The 25,132-nt window shown below is 40.2% G+C and overlaps 1 protein-coding gene and 1 pseudogene across 1 annotated transcript; both read left to right on the forward strand.

Annotated features, from left to right (window-relative positions):
• The first annotated feature begins 1,713 nt into the window (after nucleotides 1–1,713).
• LOC110730136 lies at nucleotides 1,714–4,252 on the forward strand (annotated as a pseudogene).
• Nucleotides 4,253–17,981: 13,729 nt separating this feature from the next.
• LOC110730138 (phosphoethanolamine N-methyltransferase-like) lies at nucleotides 17,982–22,275 on the forward strand. Its single transcript, XM_021909912.1, has 11 exons — nucleotides 17,982–18,429; nucleotides 19,389–19,526; nucleotides 19,623–19,760; nucleotides 19,918–20,058; nucleotides 20,428–20,511; nucleotides 20,738–20,879; nucleotides 21,018–21,298; nucleotides 21,391–21,552; nucleotides 21,650–21,703; nucleotides 21,806–21,880; nucleotides 21,958–22,275. Exons 1-11 carry the CDS (start codon nucleotides 18,403–18,405, stop codon nucleotides 22,066–22,068), a joined length of 1,353 nt encoding a protein of 450 aa, XP_021765604.1. The 5' UTR covers nucleotides 17,982–18,402; the 3' UTR covers nucleotides 22,069–22,275.
• The last annotated feature ends 2,857 nt before the right edge of the window (nucleotides 22,276–25,132 follow it).

Consider the following 25,132-nt stretch of genomic DNA (forward strand, 5'->3'; position numbering starts at 1 on the left):
CCATCTTACACATAAAATCATTAAATACTTTGTGGCCTTTGATCTGTTTGTACTTCTTCTTCATACCAATTTTATGGTGTGAGCTGTTTGTAATAAGCGTAGTTTTATGCCAATTCCTTTTACATATATCTTAGCTAAGCAGATGTGTTATCTTCTCTTCTTGGATGTCTATGGGAGAAGTTAAGATTCAAAGTCGAAGAACTCGACTATTAATTTTAGATGGAGGGAGTTGTGCTAGGCTGCTATATTCCTCAAATTAAAGGATAAGTAGTCATAAGAATATTCCAATCGTTGATAAAAATAATACTCGTAGTTGATTTAACGAAGCAGAATGGACATTGGATCTTGGATTTAAGATGTAAAAAATTCCAATAGGCGTCGATCTCCATATACGATGTTAATTCACAAATTGTATAATTTCCCGATCAAACACAGTTATTTCAAAAAATGTTCTTTTGCTTATCAAGTTATCCTTAAGAAATCAAGATTACACCTTCTCTTTAAGTTTATTTTTAATGAGATTATTCATTTTTTACGATGAGATTTGTAATGAAATTATTCATTGTTATTATTACCATGTATTATTATATGAATTGGCACCAAAAATATTTTTTAAAAAATGAAGTGCTTTAACCACTTTATTTTTCTTGTTCATTTTTATTTGTACTTTCGTATATGCCAAATTGACGTGGTTGATGGAAAATCGACGTGGCTCTTTAAATTTGGAAGGCTAATAGAAACTGTCACTTTTTTTTTTTTTTTATATTTTATTTATATGTGGCTTCTCATTCTTCATACCGTGAGCTCTTTTTCTCTTGTTCCATTGTTTTTTGGGAAGAAAACAGAGTATTTCTCTTGTTCCATTAATTTTAAGAAAATAGCCTAAATAGGTAGGGAAGCAAACTTTGTATATACTACTCGAATACATAGTTTAATCAAATGACCACATAGAGTACATACTACTCGAATACTCGTTTTAACTTTACAAAAATTTTGAATTTCCATACCTCGATCATACATTACCATGTTTTTTTAAAAACCGCAACTAATTAATTAGCGCCATAATACCAGCATTTTATGTCTTATAACTATGAGGACGAGTCTTCAAAAGCATAAGCAAAAATAATAGAGGATCTCCACTGTCTCCTTTCTCCACATTATTATTAAGGCGATCCCTTTTCCCATATAGAGTTGTTTGTACCCTGCTTGCTTTGCAGCTGAATGCAGCAGAGAGGAAGAGCTCTCAACCGAAGATCAAGGTCTTTCTCTCGTTCACGCCTCGCCATCAACGGTTCTTAGTCCTCCTTCCTTTTTAATTTTCTCTCTCCTCCACTTACTTTTGTGACAAGATATGGCTCCTCAAAGTGCTCAACTTGAGGTATGTTAAAAACTTCCATTTCTTCCGCTGTTTTTGTAATTTTATTGTAATGTTTTCATGTGATCATAGTATACATAACTTGTTATAATACACAAAAAGATGTAATATAGTAATACTAGAGCTAATTAGTTGTAATGCACCTAATCAATCATAGCTTGATTATTGAATGCTCTCCTTGTTTGAAGAGGTTTTTAGTTATGTTAACCGCATCAGAATTTCTGACATAGTCGTCAACTGAGATCAGATTGATCTGGTTTGGTTCGGAACTAGCTTACTTGAAATCATCAAAAAAAATTATGAAAGAGGATTTAGAGTTAGTTGAAAACGACACTGATTTATTGGTAAAGAATTCACGTGTAAGTGGAAACTGACATACTGTATTTTTTTTCTATACTTGTAAATACTAGTGTATGTCTTTTGGAATTTTGATCAATTTACAGCGCATATATATTGATTTATAGTATACCCTTCATCAGCATCAAATTGTGATGTCATTCTTAGATAACGGAGTATCAAAGTACTTGTATAATTTAATGTACTTGTAGTGAATTTACTTTTAAAATGGAGTTGTTCAATAAACAAAAAGATGAAAAGGATAAATAATTGAGATATCAATCATATTACATGGTAGTTATTATGAGTATAAAGGCTTTGACCAATGAATTGTAAACTTGACATCTAACCAAAGTAGGGTGTGTGGCTATTTTACAATATACTCCCCATGCAATCGATTTGCTAATTAATGTGAATGAGTCAAAGAAAGTCATGTCATTCATAGAAAGCATGTTAACTAGTCATTTCTTCATTTATTGTTAGGCAAGCTTTGAGCCCTTAATCAGGCTTGTTCACGAATCACGGATGTATGCAGTACTGTTTTATGTACTGGTACAGTTTTACATGCTCTCCTGTACGGATACAGGTACTTCCTTCGCTTCCACCTTATGAAGGAAAGTCTGTACTACAAATTGGTGAGGGTATTGGTCATCTTATTGGTGAACTAGCCAGGAAGGCTGGCCAGGTTGTAGCTGTTGATGTCACTGGGGGTGTGAAAACTGAGGTGAGATCAATCATGATCAGCAATTTTACTTGTTAAATTTAAATTACTGTATTTATTGTGTATATCATTCTAATATCCTTTGTGTTGGTTGCAGAGTGAAAGCATAAGTGCACAATACCCAAATGTGAAGTTCATTTCTGCTGATGTTTCATGTCCTAATCTAGACATTTAGCCAGAATCCTTTTATCTTATATTCGCTAATTCGTTTCTTGTGCATCTTTCTGATGATGAGGTAATCTTGGTGCTTGGCTTTCCTCTTTTCATATTGTGAATTTGTGATCCTTGTACATGAATGAGAATAAGATTCTTATAATGAACTCGGCTAGTGGTGTGTCCAGTAACTTGTACCTGTGTAGGTATTGTTTGTTTCTGATAGTACTCAGTGTTAATAATTGGAGTGTATTTTACTTTTGGAACTGTAGGTTAGAAAAATGGTTCAAAGCATGGTGAAATGGTTGAAACCAGGAGGCATTATTTACTTTAGAGAGACTTGTGCTAACGAAAGTGCTAATCAGAACCAAAGCAACTCAATCCACTATCGCGATCCTAAGTTCTACTCAAAGGTTTATCCTTTCATGTTTTTCATCTTCTTCTTTGTTTTCTCTGTTTAATATATGTATGTACAGAAATCTTACTTAGCTTGTTAGTTTTGTGAGGAAGGCAATTCAAGACCTCCCATAAACTTGAGTCAGCAGTCTTTAGTGTCATATTAATTTCATGTATCCTGCAGCAGTTCTGATTTCGAGGCAAAGTTAGCTTCAAAGAAATAGACTCACTGTTTAAATCGAATTAAGTCAAGAAATTTGTTTTGATTGCTGCAGGTATTCAAAGAATGTCGCGTGCAAAATGAATCTGGGAACTCTTATGAGCTCTCTGTGGTTGGTGGCAAATGCAATTCATTATAACTTTGCTAAACCTGCATTATTCAGATCGTTTTACAAATGGTTGAAACCTGGCGGGAAACTTTTAATTACTGACTACTGCAAGAATGCTGGTACACCATCACCTGAATTTGCAGCATATATTATGCAGAGGGGATATGATCTCCATGATGTGCAGGAATATGGCCAGGCAAGTGTATATGATTTTAGTCTTATTGCCCTCTCTGCAATTTCAGAACGTTTTTCCATTAGCATGTATGCTGAAATATCATTCATTCGATCCAGATACTTAGAGATGCTGGATTTGAAGAAGTTGTTGCTGAAGATAGGACCGATCAGGTTCCATTATTCTCCCTTTTCTTCATTTTACCCTTGTATTATCTTCGACTACCAATTATGGAGATTTATTGTCCTTTAGTTTCTTATGGCTTTGTGTTTCTGGTTTAGTTTCTGAAAGTTCTAGAGAGGGAACTTAATGCTGTCGAGGAGGAAAAGGAAAGATTTATTGCAGACTTCTCTGAGGTTTGTATTCAGAGGAGACTTGAGTATAGTTTAACTACATTTTGGACTGTCTTTTTTTGCTAATGATCCGTCTTTTAATTAAATGTGCAGAGAGATTACAATGACATAGTTGGTGGCTGGAAGGCCAAGGTGGTCAGGAGTTCATCCGGTGAGCAACGATGGGGTTTATTCATTGCTGAGAAAGCAGCAGTGAAGAACTGATCTTTGCCACCGTCTCTAATCGGATTTTACAAGTGTTTTCAGTTATGAATCATGTGTACTTTGGTAATTATTATTTTTCTGTCATGAAATAAAGTGGAAAACTGATGCAATTCAAATTATGTGGTATAACATAACTAAATTCCTAATACGACCAATATTAAGAGTAGAATAGACCCGGTCTACAATAACTTATTGTAGACCCAACCTTCTACTATACCATACGAATGTGATTATATCATACGAAATGTGATTATATTATTACAAAAGTGATTATATCATTTTGAAACTATTATGTAAATGTATCACTCAAAAAGTGAATTTATCATTATAAAAAGTATCAAATAGTGATTACATCATTCAAAAGATGATTTTTAAATTTTATCATCCTAAAGATAATTATATAATCTCATTAAATGGTTTAATATAAGATCAAAATATGACTCACAAAAATATAATTATATCATCTAAAAAAGTGATTATATCATCCAGAATGTGATTATATTATTTGAAAGTGTCAAATTTTGGATCTACAATAATTTATTGTAGACCGGGTCCATACAAGACCAATTGTACTACCAATTCAATCCTGTATGTTTAAATTGATTACTACAAATACAAGTTCTTACATACACAAACAATAGAATTTTACAATAGTGTAGGGAGAGGAAGGGAAAGGGACGGAATGGGAGGGAAAAGGTAAATTTTCATTTTCCTTCCAAATCTCTCCAACAATGGATGGATCTAGCTTATTGTAAGAGGAAGGAAAATGGATCCTTCAAATTCCTTCCCCTTCTCTCCTTGCATTAGATATTTAAACAAATGATGATGCATCCATCTATTTTTTTTTTCCGTTCCTTTCTTTCCATTTCTCTCTATTAAGACATAGTGTTAAAGAATATTACATGAAATGAGAAACTTTTTTCGCTAGTATGTTTATATAACATTTGTTACTACATCATCAACATTATGTTTCATCTCTTTGGTTGCATAACCTTGTCGACCTTGTATAAATGTATCATATGCACGTGTTGTAAAGGTATAAGAATTCGTAGATTTATGGCTAATTAGTCTCCTTATTCAGCTTACACATAATGGAATTATCATCAAATTACCTTGTATTGATTGTGTTTGGGTCCAATTTAGTCCAATTGGGCCTAGGTATTAAATGATCCAATTAAAAGCCCAAGGTCAAGGTTCAACTCTCCAATTGTGCTAAAGTCAAAGGTCAGCCCACAAAGCAAGCCAATTGGGCTAAGGCCCAACCTCTCCATGTATGACGAGGTATAAAAGCCATCAATATTCATACATTCAGATTCATTCACAAATTTATACACTCTCATATATTCTCATATATTCAAGCAAAGCCTCAAGCAACTAACTCTCTTGCATAGTGTTCTCTTTCTACACATTGTACTGACTTTAGCATCGGAGGGGCCTTCCTCGGCAACACCCCCGAGGCTAGTTTACGTGTGTTTACTGTGCAGGAAACCTTCGGCCCAGCATAACTTGGACCGAATCCAGTCTTCTCCGTTTCAGCGGACCTTCGGCAATGTCCCATTGTTTTCACCCGAAACAATTTGGCGCCGCCTGTGGGGAAGACTTTCAAAAATCTTTAAGCCAAATTTCTAACCAAGATCATCTTGCAATTATCTTAGTAGCAATGGCTAAGAACCGCAAGAGAAAAAGCCTCCGTCAAGGAGCGGGCGAAAAGCCTAAAACCCCTACACCATCACCCTCGCCGGACCGGAACTCTCCCAAGGGTGCCGGCTCGGGGGGAGGATCATACAAGGAGGATTCCCTTTCTCCCGTAATTCATGACTCTCATTATAGGCCGAGTCACTCTCGGTCTAGCAGGGGTGAGTCCGATCATAGGACACATTCAGTGCCCCAAAGCCAACCATCGGCTGCGCGCCCTCATTCCCATACTCGGCCGAGGACCCCTTTGACGGGGCCCAGTTCGGAAGAGGTGGCAAGAGCGCTGGCAGTGCTCATGGAGGCGATGAGGGCACAAAATATGCCACCACCTCGTGATCGAACTCCTCCGCATACCCGGCATCAGCGGAGGAAGTTAGACCATGATGGTGGGAAGCTTCCTTCCTTCCGGGAACTGGAAGAGTGGGAAGAGGATTCCTGGAAAAATGAAAAACAGAGGAAAAAGAACCCTCAATTTTTAAAAGGATCCTCATCCTCAAGACCAGAAGCGCACAAGAGCAGCAGCTCAGCTTCTCGGCCAGAATCTACTCACCGAGAACCTGAGACTGTTCGCCGAAGCGTCCTTGACCGACTCGGCGGCAAGGAACCGAGCGTGCGCAGTCGCCTCTCGTTCCCTGCAGCCGAGGCCCAGACTTCCCAGCCAGGGACGAAAACCACTCCTACCTCTCTAAGAGGGCGGAGCGCGGTCCCTTCAGCCAGGAACAAGGGCAAGGCCGTTATGCTACCCGCCAGTTCACCATTCGAGCAATGGATACTGGAAGAGCGCGTACCCACGGTTAAAATACCGTCGCACATCACATATGACGGGACCTCAGATCCGAAGGATCACGTGGCCTCGTATGAGACTCATATGCATCTTTGCCCCAGATCCGAGGCGACTTGGTGCAAATATTTCCCAACCACTCTCAAGGGGGTCGCGCAAGCGTGGATCTCCAAGGGAGTAAGGCAAGGCTCCATAACAGGGTGGGATGATCTGTCCTCCAAGTTCAGGAGCAAGTTTTCCACGGAAAACCGCCGAGAGAAGACTACTGCAGAGCTCATGAGTCTACAACAGGGGGAAACCGAAAGCCTCCGAGACTATCTGACCCGTTTCAGTAACGAGTCATCCAGCGTCTCTCAGCTGGACCAGGGGCTAGCCGTTTTTGCAATGCAGAATGGCCTTCAGCCCGGAAAGTTCCTAGACTTCATGGTCACTCCCATAACCTTAATGTTGACCCGACGTGTCGACCAGTTAAGCAAAAGAAGCGGAATTACTCCGCCAATAAGAACCGAGACATCGCAGCCGAGGTCAAAAAATTGTTGGAGGCAGGATTCATCGAACCTTGCCAATATCCAGAATGGCTGGCAAATGTGGTGATGGTTCAGAAGCCCAATGGTACCTGGAGGATGTGCGTTGACTTCACAGACCTAAATAAGGCTTGTCCAAAGGATTTCTATCCCTTGCCGAGGATCGATCAGCTACTCGATTCGACAAGTGGCCATGCCTTGCTTAGTTTCATGGACGCATTCTCGGGGTATCATCAGATCTTTATGCACCCCGACGATCGAGCAAAGACAGCATTCGTCACGAACGCTAGGGTGTACAATTACAAAATGATGCCCTTCGGATTGAAAAATGCGGGGGCAACCTATCAAAGGCTGGTGGATCAAGTTTTTGCCGATCAAAAGGGCCGAAACATGGAAGTCTATGTTGACGATTCGATCGTCAAAAGCAAAAAACCAGAGGACCATGTAAAGGACCTGGCTGAAACTTTCGCCACCTTGAGAAAGCATCAAATGAAGCTGAATCCGAAGAAGTGTGTCTTCGGCGTGAAGTCAGGGAAATTCCTTGGGTTCATAGTCGGCAAAAGGGGGATTGATGCCAATCCCTCTAAAGTCAAAGCGGCGCTCGACCTTCCAGAGCCAAAAACGAAGCGGGATGTTCAGCGGCTCACCGGAAGAATGGCAGCCCTCTCGAGGTTCATTTCCAGAGCTTCGGATAAGGGGTTACCTTTCTTCAAGGCCCTGAAACTCCCGAAAACAAAAGAGCTCGTTTGGGAGGAAGAGCAAAAAGACGCCTTTAAACAGCTTCGGGAGCATCTGGCTCAACTCCCAACGCTGGCTAGCCCAGCTGAAGGAGAAACTTTGTACCTATATGTGGCCGTTAGCCCAGCCACCATCAGCGCAGTATTGGTGAAGGAAGAAAGTAAAAGTCAGCAACCGATCTACTTCGTCAGTCATACACTGACGGATGCCGAGACTCGCTATCCTCTACTCGAGAAAGTTGCTTTCGCGGTAGTAGTAGCTGCTCGGAAGCTGAGGCCCTATTTTGATTGCCATCAGATAGTGGTCTTAACTGATCAGCCGTTGGAAAAAGTTCTCGGCAAGGTTGAAAAATCTGGTAGGCTAGCCAAGTGGGCTTTTGAGCTCACCGAATTCAGCATCAGCTACCGTCCGAGGGCTGCCATTAAGGCTCAAGCTCTAGCGGATTTCTTGGTCGAATGCTCATACCAAGAAGCGCTAGACAGTGAAAAGAAAGTCTGGACCGTGTTTACGGATGGATCTTCCACCGAAAACGGTTCGGGGGCAGGAGTAGTGATAACTTCTCCCGAAGGCAAATCCTTTGAGTATGCACTAAAGTTTTCTTTTAAGGCCTCGAACAATGAAGCCGAGTATGAGGCAGCAATCGCCGGCCTAGAATTGTGCATCTCCCTGGAAGCCGATCATGTCTGCCTAAAAACAGACTCTCAGCTAGTTGCATATCAGATCAGTGGCAGCTACGAGGCCAAAGAGCCCTCCATGATAGCTTATCTTGCCAAGATCAAATCAGTCATTGCAGAGCTGAAAACTTTTGAGGTTCAGCTGATCCCAAGGGGTCAGAATACTCAAGCCGATGCACTCTCCAAACTTGCCAGTTCATCTCTTACCGAGCTGAACAGATCTGTATATGTAGAAGTGCGTCGAGAGAGAAGTGTCGACGAAGCACCTGAAGTGTGCTGCGCTGACCCAGAGCCTAGTTGGATGGACCCCATCCTAGCTTTCAAGCTTCGGGGAGAAACTCCCGAAGATAAAGCTTTGGCCTCCAAGATGAAGAGAACCAGCTCTAGGTTCATTGTCTTCAGGGGGGAACTTCTGAAAAAGTCCTTCTCAGCCCCATTGCTGAAATGCGTGGGACCAACAGATGCAGATTATATCCTACGGGAGATTCACCTCGGCATCTGTGGGAACCACATTGGGGGAAGGACCTTAGCCCACAAGGCATTGAGGGCTGGATATTACTGGCCCACCATGATCGCAGATGCTAAGGAGCTGGTCCGGAAATGCGAAAAATGTCAAAAATACGCTCCAGTTATCCATCAGCCAGCAAGGGATCTTCAGCCGATCCTTAATCCACTCCCGTTTGCCCAATGGGGACTGGATATACTGGGACCATTTCCAGAGGCTGTGTACCAGAAAAAATGGCTGATAGTTGGAGTTGACTACTTCAGTAAATGGATCGAGGCCGAAGCAGCCTCGAACATTACAGAGCAAACTGTCAGAAAATTTATCTGGCAGAATATCATCACTCGCTTTGGCATCCCGAGAGTATTTGTCTTCGATCATGGGAGGCAATTTGATAACTTACCGCTGAAGCGGTATACAGATCAGTTCGGCATCAAACTGGCATATTCAGCGGTATGCCACCCGCAAAGTAACGGACAAGCCGAAGCTGCAAATAAACAGATCTTAAATGCCCTCAAGAAGAGGGTGGAAGATCAAAAGTCCAAGTGGCTGGAGGAGCTCCCTGGAACCCTTTGGTCCCTTCGGACAACTGAAAAAGAGGCAACGGGCCATTCACCTTTTGAACTGGTGTATGGTGCCGAAGCCGTCCTTCCAGTGGAAATTGGCTCTGAGAGCCTTCGAGTGCACCACTTCTCGGCTGAGAATGAGCGACTGATGAGGGAATCTCTCGATTTCCTAGACGAAGTAAGAGACTCAGCCCGAGACAGAATGGCCGCTTATAAGCAGAGAATCAGCAAATTTTATAACCGAAGGGTCCATGCAAGGCCTCTCAAAATTGGACACCTTGTCCTTCGGAATGTTGCTGCAGTTCAGAAAGGTCGAATCCATGGAAAGCTCTCAGCTGCATGGGAAGGACCTTATGAAATCTATGATGAGCTTCAGCCAGGGACATACCGACTTCGGCAGTTGGATGGAACTGAGTTGAAAAATCACTGGAACGCTGATGTACTGAAAAAATATCATGTGTAAACCCTTCGGGGCAGAACAATCTTTGTAAGTACATTTTGAACTAATGAAAGGCCTTGGAGCCGCCATTTATATAAATGTTTACAACTTTTTATCCTTTCAAAATTTTCTTTGTTCTATCTACTCTTTAAGGGTTTTTTATTCAGCCTCGTCTGAAACCTTCGCCTTCGGGTAACTGGGTTTCAGATTGCTGACAAAACTCGTCTTTTTAAAGAACACTGGTCTTTCAGCTGTAGTCAAACTTCAGTAAGACTTGTTCTCCAAAGACATGAGTCCATGGACAATTCTGGGATATTGCCTTAACTGAGCCTTGTATCCCAGAGAGCCATTATCCGAAACATTGCCTTAAGTTGGCCCTGTGTTTCGGGTATCCATTTTTCAAAGATAGACAGAAAATCAAGGATAACAGCAACAGTTGAAATTTTTTTATTCAGCCTCGTCTGAAACCTTCGCCTTCGGGTAACTGGGTTTCAGATTGCTGACAAAACTCGTTTATTTAAAGAACATTGGTCTTTCAGCTGAATTCCAACTTCAGTAAGACTTGTTCTCCAAAGACATGAGTCCATGGACAATTCTGGGATATTGCCTTAACTGAGCCTTGTATCCCAGAAAGCCATTATCCGAAGCATTGCCTTCAGTTGGCCCTGTGCTTCGGATATGCGTCTTTTAAAGAACACAGGTCTTTCAGCTGAAGTCCAACTTCAGTAAGATTTGTTCTCCAAAGTCATGAGTCCATGGACAATTCTGGGATATTGCCTTAACTGAGCCTTGTATCCCAGAAAGCTAATATCCGAAGCATTGCCTTCAGTTGGCCCTGTGTTTCGGATATCCAACTTTCAGCTGAAGTCAATCTTCAGTAAGACTTGTATTCCAGAAGCACTGCCTTCAGTTGGCCCTGTGTTTCGGATACCCATTTTAAAGAAGTGAAGAAATTGTTTATTCAGCTGAAGCCATACTTCAATTTCTGGGGGGCAAGAAGCACTATCACTGCAAGTTTATGTTCGGCAGAATGAAAATGTTTGGCAGAATGAAAGAAACAGAAGCATTCATAAACAAAGCAGCTGAAGAAAAGAGCATCAAATTAATAATTCATGCTCAGAAATTGAGCTACAAGTTCAATTAAACTGTATCGGCAGCCGCCCACAAGCGGAAAATAACAGCTGCCAAAATACGTACATAAGCAAAAAAATAAACTGTTGTACGACAAGGCAAGCTGAAGCAAAAAACAAGGCAAAAAATTCAGAAAGCGGCAAGTCTAAAGTTAAGCGCATGATGAACCGCAAGATTCTGAAGACGACTGCCCGAGTTCCTATGCTTCAGCCTGAGGATCAGACTGATCAGCATTGTTGAGCCCCATGGTGGCCTCAACCCCAGCAGCAGAAGAAGCAGGCTTTGCACTCTGCCGAGCCTCCCTTTCCCTCTGTTCAGCCTCCAACTCCATTCTCTCAGCTTCCTCTTCGGCTTCCTCAGCCTTAAGAATTTCAGCTTCGACTGGAGTTGCATACTTCATATGAGGGTCTTCGGGATTCTGGACCCATTCAGCACATTTGGACTAGTCCAGCTTCGGCTCAGCATGAAGGCAGACTCTTCGGCATACTCTGAACCCGTTTTTGAAACCCATTTCATATTCTTCCTGGGTATAGACACGGACTTTGAGTAAAGCCTCAGCATCAGCTAGCTTCTTCTGGGTCTCCTCCAAGTCTTCCTTGGATTTCTTCAGCTCATCGGCGAGCTTGGAGGAGGAACCTTTCAGCTCATTCAGCTCCTGCTGAACTTGGGAAGTCTTTGTCTGAGCCTGGGCCACTTCAACTTTTTTGGCCATCAGTTGATCCTCAGCCTCATGGAGTTTAGCTCTCTGAGCTTCAGCATCAGCAGCAGCAGCCTCTGAGAGTTGGACATCTCAGGCCTGGAGCAGCTCTTCAGCAGCCATTCGGCTGGCTTCAAGAGCTTCTAGTCGTTGCTGCACTTCAGCTCCTTCCTGAATACGGCTCTCAACAGCAGCCTTGAATTTGGAGACGTCCACTCCCATATGCTCCTGGAGGAATTTTTCCCCTTCCATCAGTGGGGGAAAAACTTCCTTCTCCATAGCGTCGCAGAAGGTTTTGAGGGCTTCAGCAGCTCTTTTCTCGTACTCCTCACCCTTCTGCTGCTTCTCTTCAGCTGCTGCTTGCTTCAGCTTAGCAAGCTTTAATTCCTCCTCAGCTACCTTCTTGTCGTGCTCAGCAGCATCTACCCTATCTTGTAGGGTATCTATCAGCTCTAAAGTGAGAGTCTGATTGTGCACGAACTGAAAACAGGAGCACAAATTAAAAAAAAAAAAAAAAAAAGTTAATTAAAAATAGAGCTGAATTTTAGAGGAAATAAAGGCAAGGAAAATCACCTGCATCATCAGCAGTTGGTTAGACCTGGCTGGGTCAGGAACTGATCTGCTGGATTCGCCCATCCCAGCAGTGGCCTTCAGCGACCAGATTCTTGCCCTATCTACTTCGGACATGCCAGCAAAATCGCCGAAGTAGGCTGCAGCTCCTTCTCGGTTCTGACCCCATATGAGGTCCTAGATGTGATCTGGGATTGGAATTCGGGGGGCCGAGAAACCCATTTCTCCAGAGTGCAGAGTCTGGAAGGAGGGAAAGGATGACGATGGAGCTTGTTTAGCTTTGGATGGCTCAGCATCATCCTTCTCAGAGGAGTCAATTACTATGACCTCCTCTTCTTCAGGGGTGAGGACGAAAGCCTCAACCTCTCTTGCGATGTCTGCCGTGAAACCCTCAGCACTGGGCATCACGGCATCCTTGTTTTTGTGCTCAGCAGCACTCTCCTTAATTTCTTCTTGGACCCCTCCCTTAGATTCGGGAGTTCTCTGATCCACCTCCATCTCAGGAGGTGGCGGAGGGGTCTTTTGAGGTGATTGGGGTGGTGGCCGGGGAACCCTCGGCGATCCATTGCCTTCCTCGGGTTCCCTTATTTCAACGCCGATGGTCATCGGCCTCCGCTGAAAGTCATGCGGCCCGATGATGGCCATCCTTCGGCGCCTTTTCTGAAGGGGCTGCTCGTCCATATTTGAGTCTGAGGACTCTTCTTGTATTTGGTCTTCGGGACGAACAAGGGCTTTCCCTTCTCTGTGTCTGTTACTCTCTTCAGACTGTAACAGACAGGGGGGAGGAAGAATGTGAGTAAAAAAAAAAAAAAGAAAAGAAAAAAGAAGAAAGACAAAGTTAAGTCCGAAAGCTCACCGAGGTCTTCAGCAAAGCCTCGTCTTCTTCAGCTGCCCTAGCTGCAGCTTCTTCTTCAGCAGCTCTGGAGGACCCTTCTCCTCCTTCGCAAGCTTCGAGAACCCGTGCAACCTCTTCGGCTGTACGGGCAGCTTCAGCTTCTTCGTCCAGCAGCTGAAACCAGGGGTCTCTCTTCTTCCACCAAGGCTTCTGCCTCTGATACAGAGCAACAACCTCAATTTGGAAGTGGGAAGAGTCTAGATGAACTTCCCTATGCCTCGGTTCAGTGATAGACGGGGCCCGATCAGTTACAACTCGTTCTCGGTTGACGCCAAGACGAGCGTAGTTAATGCCGACGTTGGTCTCGTCCCGCTCTGAAGAAAAAAAAGGGGAAAGGTCAGTTCAGTTAGGTTGGCACAACATAAAAAAGCGAAGTGAGGAGAAAAAGAGATAATTAAAAAGCCTCGGCCCCAGCCGAAGAAGCTTACCATCCTTAAACTTTCGGCTGAGGCCAACAGCTGCTAGCATGTTCTCTTGGAAAACATAATACGTATCGGGGAGCCAAGTCTCCGGGATATGCTGCATTCGGCCGCTGCCCCCCCGGTTCGGCAGCTTGCCGAAGATATTTTGTTGATCAAGGTTCGGATCTGGCCCGTTATCTGCGGGGGGACCTAGACTTCCCATGTCGGGATCAGGCTCAGCAAGGTACCGGGGAGCGCTGAAGACGCAAGGGTGGCCCGAATCCGTGGGTGCCCTAACCCAAATCCATTGACCTCTCCAGTCCTTGTCTGAAGAGTCGTTCGGCCACATGGTTAGGTACTGGGGCCGAGACTCAATCCGGTACCACCCAGAACCATGGCTTCCGTGCCCACTTTGAATATTTGGCACTAGCCGATGAAGCTTTTTGAAGCAGTGCAGGTTCGACACATACTTGAAGAACTTGCAGACCCATAAGTATGTCATCACCCTTCGGATGCTGGTGGGAGTTAACTGACATAGAGAGATATTGTAATGGATCAGCAAGTCTCGGACGAATACGTCCAAAGGGAACCTCAGCCCGTACTGAAGCTGTCTTGTGTACACCCCCACATACCCCGGGGGTGGACGATGGATTCTATCGGATGCCGCGGGCATTCGGCACCAATACCCATCAGCTTCAAAAATGCCGTAATGCAACTCAATTTGCTCGGCAAACCGATATTGATCGCCATGAGTAGGGGCGGTTCTTTATCATGGCCGAAGCTACTTCGGCATTCTCCCACTCTGAAAACCCGGGGAGGATATCCCAAAGGACAGCGGGAACTTCATCGTCCCGTCCAGAAGCGCTCGGCCCCTCCGTTCTCTGAGGAGGAGCCGAGGAAATGGGAGTCGCCCTAATCCCTTCAGCAGGTCAGACTCTGGCCTTTGTCCATTCCAGGTCCCAATCCTGTTCCTAGGATCGGGAATCGGCCTTGCTCTTCTTGGAGCACGGGCTCTACCTCTAACTCCTCTTGCCATTGATTATTTCGAAGAAAAAAGTCGAAAAAAAAGGGAAGGAGTTCGAATTCGAAGAAAAATAAACTGAAATCAAAGGAATTTACCTTAATCTGAAGCGAAAGTTGTCGATTTACGAGTTCGTAGTGGCAAGTCTCAGTTTCTAAGCTTAATGCTCGGGGAATTTGTGAAGTTTTGATGCGGGTTCTTGGTTTCTCTCGAGAATTTTGGGTTTGTGTTGGTGAATAAGTGAGGAGAGATGACGCGCCTCTGTTTATATCTCCAGGAATGGGATACGAGGAGTCCGCGTTTCAATTTCTCTTAAATACCCCACTAAGTAACCGTTAAACACACGACCTTGCGATTAAACTGCCCATTATCCGTCCAACTTCCACAATCATCCGCCTTAACCGTTGTTATCTCATTAATTACGGTTTAAATTCAAATTTTTGGATTAATTAAATCATTTACTTCCCTCCTTTTCTGAATTAAATCAAACCCGACCCGTCATCCTTCCAAATCGGGTCTGGGGGGCAAGTTGTTTGGGTCCAATTTAGTCCAATTGGGCCTAGGTATTAAATGATCCAATTAAAAGCCCAAGGTCAAGGTTCAACTCTCCAATTGTGCTAAAGTCAAAGGTCAGCCCACAAAGCAAGCCAATTGGGCTAAGGCCCAACCTCTCCATGTATGAAGAGGTATAAAAGCCATCAATATTCATACATTCAGATTCATTCACAAATTTATACACTCTCATATATTCTCATATATTCAAGCAAAGCCTCAAGCAACTAACTCTCTTGCATAGTGTTCTCTTTCTACACATTGTACTGACTTTAGCATCGGAGGGGCCTTCCTCGGAAACACCCCCGAGGCTAGTTTACGTGTGTTTACTGTGCAGGAAACCTTCGGCCCAGCATAACTTGGACCGAATCCAGTCTTCTCCGTTTCAGCGGACCTTCGGCAAGGTCCCATTGTTTTCACCCGAAACAGATTGTAATAAGCAGTAGCTGTGTTGCATATATCTTCAGAGGCATGATTCTAGTGCTATACATGTTTGGAAATTGTTGGATATTCTGTGTTATATCACTCATGTTCGCCCTTCTTGGGATGTCGGAGAAACTACGATTCAAAGTAGAAAATGTATTCTAAAGTAGTTGATAGAGAATATCCATAGAATATTCTCATCCTAGGTTTAGGATATATATTTTGTATAAGATTATCTTTGATATCTGTACATATCTTATAGTTACCTAATATGATTAGGTTTCTCATTGTAACCCTATAAATATTGATCAATGGAAATCACTATAATCAAGGAGTTTATATTATCTGACATGGTATCACAGCTTAGGTTAGATCTTCGGATTATATACAAAAATTCTCACCCTGCCGGTGGGTTAGAAAATTAAATCCACCGACGGGATACACAAAGTTTTTTATGCTTCCGCAAACACACATATAGATTTTTTTTTCTTTTCTCAAAGTTTTTTTTAGAATCTTTATGTAATCTTGCGCCTCCCACCAACAGTAGCAATCGCGAAAGCCTCCTCCATCATTGTTGGCAATCGCATACACTACCGCCTCCCACTACTGGCAGTAACCACATCTGCCAACCTACTCCATGTGCCGTACTCTATTTCCACCTCCCCATGACCAACAATGATTCTCACATTGCCTCATTGGTTTTTTTAACACATAATCACATAGATTTTGTTTGGGTGGTGGTATATCACAATAAGGTCAACTTTTGCACATCTCTTTTGCTATCAAGTTAGCTCCTTTTATTGTTGCAGCACTTAGAATCTTTGTGAAGTATTACTTCTTGCTACCTGGTTTCTCTTCTGAGAATTGATTAATTTCAAGCGGTGGGATTTAATCTTTTCTTGCGCAATTTTATTTATTTTTCTTCAACTGTGATTTCACGTAGTAGTGTAGTGTCTTCTTCCCGATGATGGTTTGATCCCTTAGCTTCTTCTTCTCTGGATCTGCAACTTAGCCCAAGTCTGTGTGCGACTCTTCTCCTTCTCCTCCGGCCTAGCAGTGCTTATCTCTACTCTATGTAGGTCGTGGCTGTTGCTTCTCTCGTCATCATCGGCACATTTCTACTACTTTCTCTTTTGATCATGGGTTACTATACTATCCTTACCGTTCGATGCGTGATTCAGATCCAGTCTGAGCATCCGATTTTCTCCCACTCTGACTGCGGGGGTGTGATAGAGAATATCCATAGAATATTCTCATCCTAGGTTTAGGATATATTTTGTATAAGATTATCTTTGATATCTGTACATATCTTATAGTTAACTAATATGATTAGGTTTCTCATTGTAACCCTATAAATATTGATCAATGGAAATCACTCTAATCAAGGAGTTTATATTATCTGACAGTAGTATACACGACAATTAATTTTATATGGAGAGATCGTAATATTTTAGAAACCGAGGTAGTTGAGCCGCTAGCCTGCTGTATACCTCAGTACCAGGGATAAGTCATAAGAATATTCCTAACATAGATAAAAAAATATTAGCTCATTAAGGAAGGGGAATAGACATTGGATCTTGGATTTAATGGGTAAAAAAACAACAGGCGTCAATCTCCATACTCCATATACGATATTAATTCACAAATTGTGTAAACTTTTCTGGATTTCCCAATCAAACACAGTTATCGTGATTATGGCTGTTTTCCCAAAAAATATTCTTTTGCTTATCAACTTATCCTTGAGGAATCAAGATCCCACCTTCTCTCTCTGTCTTTTTTTTTTTTTTTTCTTTTCTTTTCTTAATGAAATTATTCATTATTCTGAATTGATTTGTAATGGAATTAATCATCATTATTATTACGAAGCATAAGTTGTTTTTAAAAAATGAAGTGATTTAACCCACTCTAATTTTATTGCTCATTTCATTTGTACTTTATTTATTTGGGTTTATTACTATCGTATATTCCAAATTGACGTGGTTTGGTGGAAAAATGACGTGGTTCTTTTATTTTGGTCTTTTGGAAGGCTAAAAGAAAGTGTCACTTTCTTTTGTTTCGTTGTTTGTTGTTTTTGATATGTGGCTTCCCGTTCTTCATATCATGAGCTCTTTTTCTCTTGTCCAGTAATTTCAAGAAAAAAGCCTAAATATGTAGGGAAACAAACTTTGGACAGAATAGATATTATTTGGTCCAAATGGAAAAAACATACAACATTTTTAGAAAATTTAATGTTTTAATATTATTGAACTCTGATCCGTAGTGTTTCAAAACTATATTTGAGTTTCCTCATATCCCAAACATCTTACAATTCACGAGAACACCGATATAATTTCTTAGATTCAATCAAATGATTACACATGCTACTCGTATAGCTTACAAAATTATTAAATTTCCACACCTCGATCATTATAATTTTTTTTAAGTCCGCTACTAATCAATTCGTGTCATAATAAAAAAAAGAGGGCCCACAGTTTATGTCCTATAGCTATGAGGACGAGTCTACAAAAGCAGAAGCAAAAATAATAGAGGATCTCCACTATCTCCATTCTCCAAAATATTATTAAGGTGCTCCCTTTTCCTATATAGTGTTGTTTTGTACCCTGCTTTGCTTTGCAGCTGAATGCAGCAGAGAGGAAGAGCTCTCAACCGTAGATCAAGGTCTTTCTCTCGTTCTCGCCTCGCCATCAACGGTTCTTAGTCCTCTTTCCTTTTTAACCAACTTTCTCTCTCCTCCACTTACTCTTGTCAAAAGATATGGCTCCTCAAATTGCTCATCTTGAGGTTTGTTCAAACTTCCATTTTTCAGCTTATTTTATAATTTTATGATATGATTTTATATGATTATAGTATGTGTAACATGTCATGTACTGTATTATGCAAGACTATAGTTAATCAATTTTAATGTACTAATTAATCATAGCTTGATTAATGAATGATCTCCTTGTTTGAAGAAGTTATTAGTTATTTTAACCGCTTCAGAATTTCTTCAACTAAGATCAGATCAATCTGATTTGGTTCGGAACTAGTTTACTTGAAAATTATAAAAAAATTATAAAAGAGGATGTAAAGTTGAAAACGACACTGATTTATTGGTAAAGAATTCACGTGTAAGTAAGAAAATGACATTTTGATGTCTCATACTGTATTTTGTTGTATAAATACTGATACGTGTCTTCGCGATATTGATCAAATTACAAGGCCTCTTCATAAGTGTCAAACTGTGATGTCATTCTTTAAATAATGAAGTAACAAAGTGTAATTTAATGTACCATTTGTTTTGACATTACATGTATATATAAACTTTTGTGATGAAATGATGCAATAAACAGAGATGAAAAGGCTAATTAATGGAAAGAAAATTGAGATACCGATCATACTATAGGGTAAATTTTATGTTTGTAAAGGCGTATTGACTACGAGTAGTGAATTGTAAACTTGACATCTAACTAAAGTAGTGTGTGTAAGTGTGTAACTGTTAATTGAGGACTATTATAAAATACAGTCCCTATTGACCCTATACAATCGATTTGCTAATGAATGCAAATGAGTCCAAGAAAATCATGTTATGCCTATTCGATCATAAATAAAGGTTCTTAACTGAATGAGATGATGTATTTGTTGTTAGTCATTTCTTTGTTTATATTGTCAGGCAAGCTTTGAGGTTAACCAAGCTTGTTCATGGATGTACGGAGTATTTTGTGTACTGATATAATTTTAAATGCTCTCCTATATGGATACAGGTTCTTCCTTCGCTTCCACCTTATGAAGGAAAGTCTGTATTACAAATTGGTGAGGGTATAGGTCACCTTACTGGTGAATTGGCCAAAAAGGCAGGCCAGGTTGTAGCTGTTGATGTCACTGGGAGTGTGAAAGCCGAGGTGAGATCAATAAGTGATCAGCAATTTTACTTGTTAAATTTAAATTACTGTATTTATTTGTGTAGACCATTCTAATATCCTTTGTGTTGGTTGCAGAGTGAAAGCATAAGTGCACAATACCCAAATGTGAAGTTCATTTCTGCTGATGTTTCATGTCCTAATCTAGACATTTCACCAGAATCCTTTGATCTGATATTCGCTAATTCGTTTCTTGTGCATCTTTCTGATGATGAGGTAATCTTCGTGCTTGGCTTTCCTCGAGTATAAGATTTCTTATATGAACTCGAGCAGTGGTGACTCCAGCAACTTGTAGCTGTGTACATTTGTTTCTGATAGTACTGTCAGTCTGTCAGTGTTAACAATTAGAGTGTATTTTACTTTTGGACTGTAGGTTGGAAAAATGGTTCAAAGCATGGTGAAATGGTTGAAACCAGGAGGCTTTATCTACTTTAGAGAGACTTGTGCTAATGACAGTGCTAATCAGAACCAAAGCAAGTCAATCCACTATCGCAATCCTAAGTTCTACTCAAAGGTTTGTTGGTTTGTCCTTTCATATACTTGTCTTCTCTGTTTTCTCTGTTTGATTATGTGTATATGCAGAAATCTTACTAGACTTGTTAGATAGTGAGGAAGGCAATTCAAGACCTCTCATAAACTTGAGTCAGCAGTCTTTAGTGTCATTATAATTTCATGAGTCCTGCAGCAGTTCTGATTTTGAGGCAAAGTTTCAAAGAAATAGACTCACTGTTCAATTCAAATTCATTCAAAAACCTCAAACAAAAAGAATAAATTCTCAGTTTCTACTCCACCTTAGAAAAAAAAAAAGAGCTTATTCTTCAGCTAAAAAACCAATCCTTAGCTATGTGACCAATAATTCTGAATGTTGCTTTGGTGGCTGCAGGTATTCAAAGAATGCCGCGTGCAAAATGAATCTGGGAACTCTTATGAGCTCTCTGTGGTTGGTGGCAAATGCAATTCAAACAAGGTCTTAGATATCCAGTTGCTCTTTAATATTATCTCTTTGTTGTTGCTGGGTAGTTTTATTTTCTTACTTCCTATGTCCAGAATTAACTATCATGTACCCCATATAGTAGATGTTATACTTTGAAAAACTAAATCCGGACATGGTTAGTACTTAAGTTTTGTGTGGGAACTGGGAAGAGGGGAAGAAGTACTTTTGACCTTTTACTGACTATCTTTGTCTATTTCAGATTTGCTGGACATTGCAGAAAGTTGATTCAGAGAATGACAAAGGGTTTCAGCAATTTCTGGATAATGTTCAGTACAAAGCTAATGGCATTTTGCGTTATGAGCGAGTCTTTGGCCCTGGTTATGTGAGCACTGGGGGAGTAGGTACACTTTCTTTTGTTATCTGGATACTAAATTGTTATACAAAGTTATGGTAATCATATCAGTTCCTGTTTATGATAGCTTTTTTTTTTTTTAATCAATTAATGTTTATTGAATCGATGAACTATTAACTCTGGGCAGAAACCACGAAAGAATTTGTGTCGAAGCTTGGCCTGAAACCTGGCCAGAAAGTTCTGGATGTGGGTTGTGGCATAGGTGGAGGTGATTTTTACATGGCAGAGGAGTTCAATGTTGAGGTTGTTGGAATTGATCTCTCCATTAATATGATCTCTATAGCTCTTGAGCGTACTGTTGGACTCAATTGTGCTGTCGAGTTTGAGGTGGCTGATTGTACAACAATAACCTACCCAGATAATGCTTTTGATGTGATCTACAGCCGTGACACCATTCTCCACATTCAGGTGATTTGTGTTGGTGTTTACCAGTCTTTTGTTTACATCACCAGTAGTAATATTTAGCAGTATAACTTTTACTACTTTGTCTTACTTTTCAGGATAAACCTGCATTATTCAGATCGTTTTACAAATGGTTGAAACCTGGCGGGAAAGTGTTAATCAGTGATTACTGCAGGAATGCCGGTACACCATCAACTGAATTTGCAGCATATATTAAGCAGAGGGGATATGATCTCCATGATGTGCAGGCATATGGCCAGGCAAGTGTATAGATATTTTAATCTTATTGTCCTTTCAGCAGTTTCAGAACTTATTTTCATTAGCATGTATACTGAAAGATTATTTTGTTCGATACAGATGCTTAGAGATGCTGGATTCGATGAAGTTGTTGCTGAGGATAGGACTGATCAGGTTTCATTAGTCTCTCTTTTTTAAACCTACACTGTCCTCGATTACCAATTATAATATTTTATTGTCTTTAATTTTCTTATGGCTTTGTGTTTGTTGGTTTAGTTTCTGAAAGTTCTGGAGAGGGAACTTAATGCAGTCGAAAAGGAAAAGGAAAGATTTATTGCAGACTTCTCTGAGGTTTGTATTGCAGACTAAATTTTGGACTGTTCTTTTTGCTAATGATCTGCTTTTAATTAAATGTGCTTAATCTGCAGGGAGATTACAATGACATAGTTGGTGGCTGGAAGGCTAAGTTGGTCAGGAGTTCATCCGGTGAGCAACGATGGGGTTTATTCATTGCTGAGAAAGCAGCAGTGAAGAACTGATCTTTGCCAGCGCCTCTAATCGGATTTTACAAGTATTTTCAGTTATGAATCATGTGTACTCTGGTAGTTATTATTCTTCTGCCATGAAATAAAGTGGAAAATTGTTGAAATACAAATTATGTGGTATAACATTCCTATAACAAGTATTTTGGACTGTTTCTTTTTGCTAATGATCTGCTTTTAATAAACTTTTTAGAATGTTTACAAGTCTACTGGTATTATTTAGGGATTATTTAAACTTCTTGGAATGTACAAAAGAACACAAATGAATTTGTAAAACATACAAGTCAAAGTGTTATTTTTTTTTTTTTATTTGAAGAACAAAGTATTAAAATCTCTATAAAACAGAGGAAGATGGATATAAACTCAAAATAAAGGCTTTTGATTTCATTAACAATTGACAAAGCATATAAATCGTACTGTATTACTGTATTAGAATCAAGTGAAAGAATCGGCAATTAAAAATAAAAGACTACTATCCCACATCGAAAGTTTGGAAAGAAGGATCCGTTAATGAACTCTATAAAATGTAGTTATATCTTCGCTTATCTTTTTACTCTATGATCAAAAAGTATCTTAGAACTGTCACACGTTCTACCCAACCCTGAATCTACCCATGGATCTGAAAAGAGAGTGTAACAATTTGCGAAATGAAAGAAACAATAGAGATAGATTAAGTGATCTGCCAGACTGTCTTCTTCATAAAATTCTTTCAACCTTAGATATTAAGTTTGTAATTCAAACCTCCATACTTTCTACAAGATGGAAGCATATTTGGACCGATATCCCTTTTCTTAACTTCTGCTTCTCTGCCTCACCTGGCTATATTTCTCATAATTCTCCTCCTTATTCTCATACTTTTGATTATTATATATCACCTGGTTATAATCCTACATTACTACCTGGTTATTCTCCTACATCACCTGGTTATCCTCCGGCATCACCTGGTTATTCTCCTACATCACCTGGTTATAATCCTACATTACTACCTGGTTATTCTCCTACATCACCTGGTTATCCTCCGGCATCACCTGGTTATTCTCCTACATCACCTGGTTATCCTCCGGCATCTCTACAACATTACATTTATCAGGCTTCGCCTGGTACTGCAGAGAATTATCCTGTTAAGCCTCTTTCACCTGGTTATCCTCCGTCTTCACCTGATGGTCTGGATTCACTCATGGCCTCGAGGTTGTTTTCTCCCTCTTGCTCTCTTCACAATGAATCAACAGATTACATTCCACAATTTTTTTTCAATCCTAGTCTTAACAACTTTATCACCTTTATATTGTTAAGGTTTTAATACGACGAAAATCTTCTAAAATTGACAAGTTTACGTTCTGGACAAATGCTAGTTTGTCCTCATTCTGCATAAATTATATCTTGAGTTATTTGGTTCGAGCAAACGTACAGGAGATTGTATTCCATGCTGAAAATCACAACTCTACCGTGACATTGCCAGAATGTTTATGTCTAAGCAATTCGCTTGAGAAACTCCAACTCGATTTTCCTTGTGTAACTTTGTATAATGGTTTTGTTGCATTGAAAGAGTTAAGGCTTCACGGTCTAACAGCATCCAATAATCCAGACATTATTAGTCCTGAATTTCTCTCATCTTGTCCTGCTTTGGAAAAATTGTGTTTTCAAGACTGCAGATTACAGTCTTTGGTTTTGAGAGTGTCAGCTCCTATGCTTAAGACACTGGAGATACTGAACTCGTCCTTTTCTCGGGTTGTCGTTTCCTCACCCCTGCTATCTTATTTTAAATTTGAAGGCAGTAATCCGGTAAACCTGTCTATGAGTGATAAATGTTGTTTGTTGGAAGAGGTAGATATAAATGTCACACACAGCATTTACTCTGAAACTGAAGAAAATGACCAGGCAAGTAAACTTCTCAAGATGCTTAGGAAGCTAGCAAACGCGAAATCTGTTATCATGTCCTTACACACTCTCAAGGTAATTGATTCCACAATCTTAATACACATTCTTTCACATATGTCAAATCTATAATCGTATACGTGAACCAGTCTTAAGGGACCAAGGGATTATACACTCGATTACTAAACTGCTTTAATTTATTTTTGTTATGTACTCTATATGGTGACCTCGAAGGTGCTCGATTCATTGGATGGTAGACTTAAAAGTGAGCCATCACCCTTCCTTAGTTTAAAGTCACTAAAAGTAAAAACTAATTGGACAATGTCTGAAGTCGGATGGAACTTTCTGCTGAAAAATTCGCCGTCAGATGTTGAGACATCTATTCAAGTACCTTCAGCATTTGCAAGGTAAATAACTCATCCTGTTCATTTTGCTCCATTTTCTTATAATCCTATCAAATTTATCAAAAAAACTACCTTAACACTGTTTTCACTAAATATGTATATGCAGATTTACAATGAAGAACTTGAGGACATTTTGTTAAACAGATGCCTTGCCTTTGGATATACTCTGAAATCTGAATCCTGCAATTAGATTAGTATAGTTCAAGACTAGATATATTGATGGTTTTAATAATAAACTTTTGGAAGTTCATCGAGACTTTAAAGTTACTACAGCTATTAGCCTATTAGTATTAGCAGTTTGTTTTCAAGAGTTCATGTCTTAATTTGTTGGATTCATTTAAGGTTTGTTTTTCAAAATATCAATTATATGTAAATTTCATCAAGATTAAATCAAACACATTATGTATTCATAACGAAGGGAATTACTCGTATTGGAGATACTAGGAGACTTAGTACTTTTCTTCCAAAAAAAAAAAAGAGTATTCCATATGATTTTGATCTAACTTTTTTCCCTGTATCTCCTGAAGTCAGGCATAGTCAACTTTTTTTAATACGCAAAAAAAAAAAATGGATCTACTATCTACATTTAAAAAAAGTCAAATATACTTGATCCGGAATATCATGGCTTTCGTAGACGACTTACCGAGCGTAATTATTGTCCTCTGAGTTTACTTGTAATAAAAATATCACAGGGGGAGATGTGGCAGATACAAGTTGATGCAATGGTTGACTTGCAATCTCATTTGAGACCATTATATTAGAAAACAGTTCTAATGTGATAA

The sequence above is a fragment of the Chenopodium quinoa genome, unplaced genomic scaffold, assembly GCF_001683475.1.
Source record: "Chenopodium quinoa cultivar QQ74 unplaced genomic scaffold, ASM168347v1, whole genome shotgun sequence".
Taxonomy (NCBI): domain Eukaryota; kingdom Viridiplantae; phylum Streptophyta; class Magnoliopsida; order Caryophyllales; family Amaranthaceae; genus Chenopodium; species Chenopodium quinoa.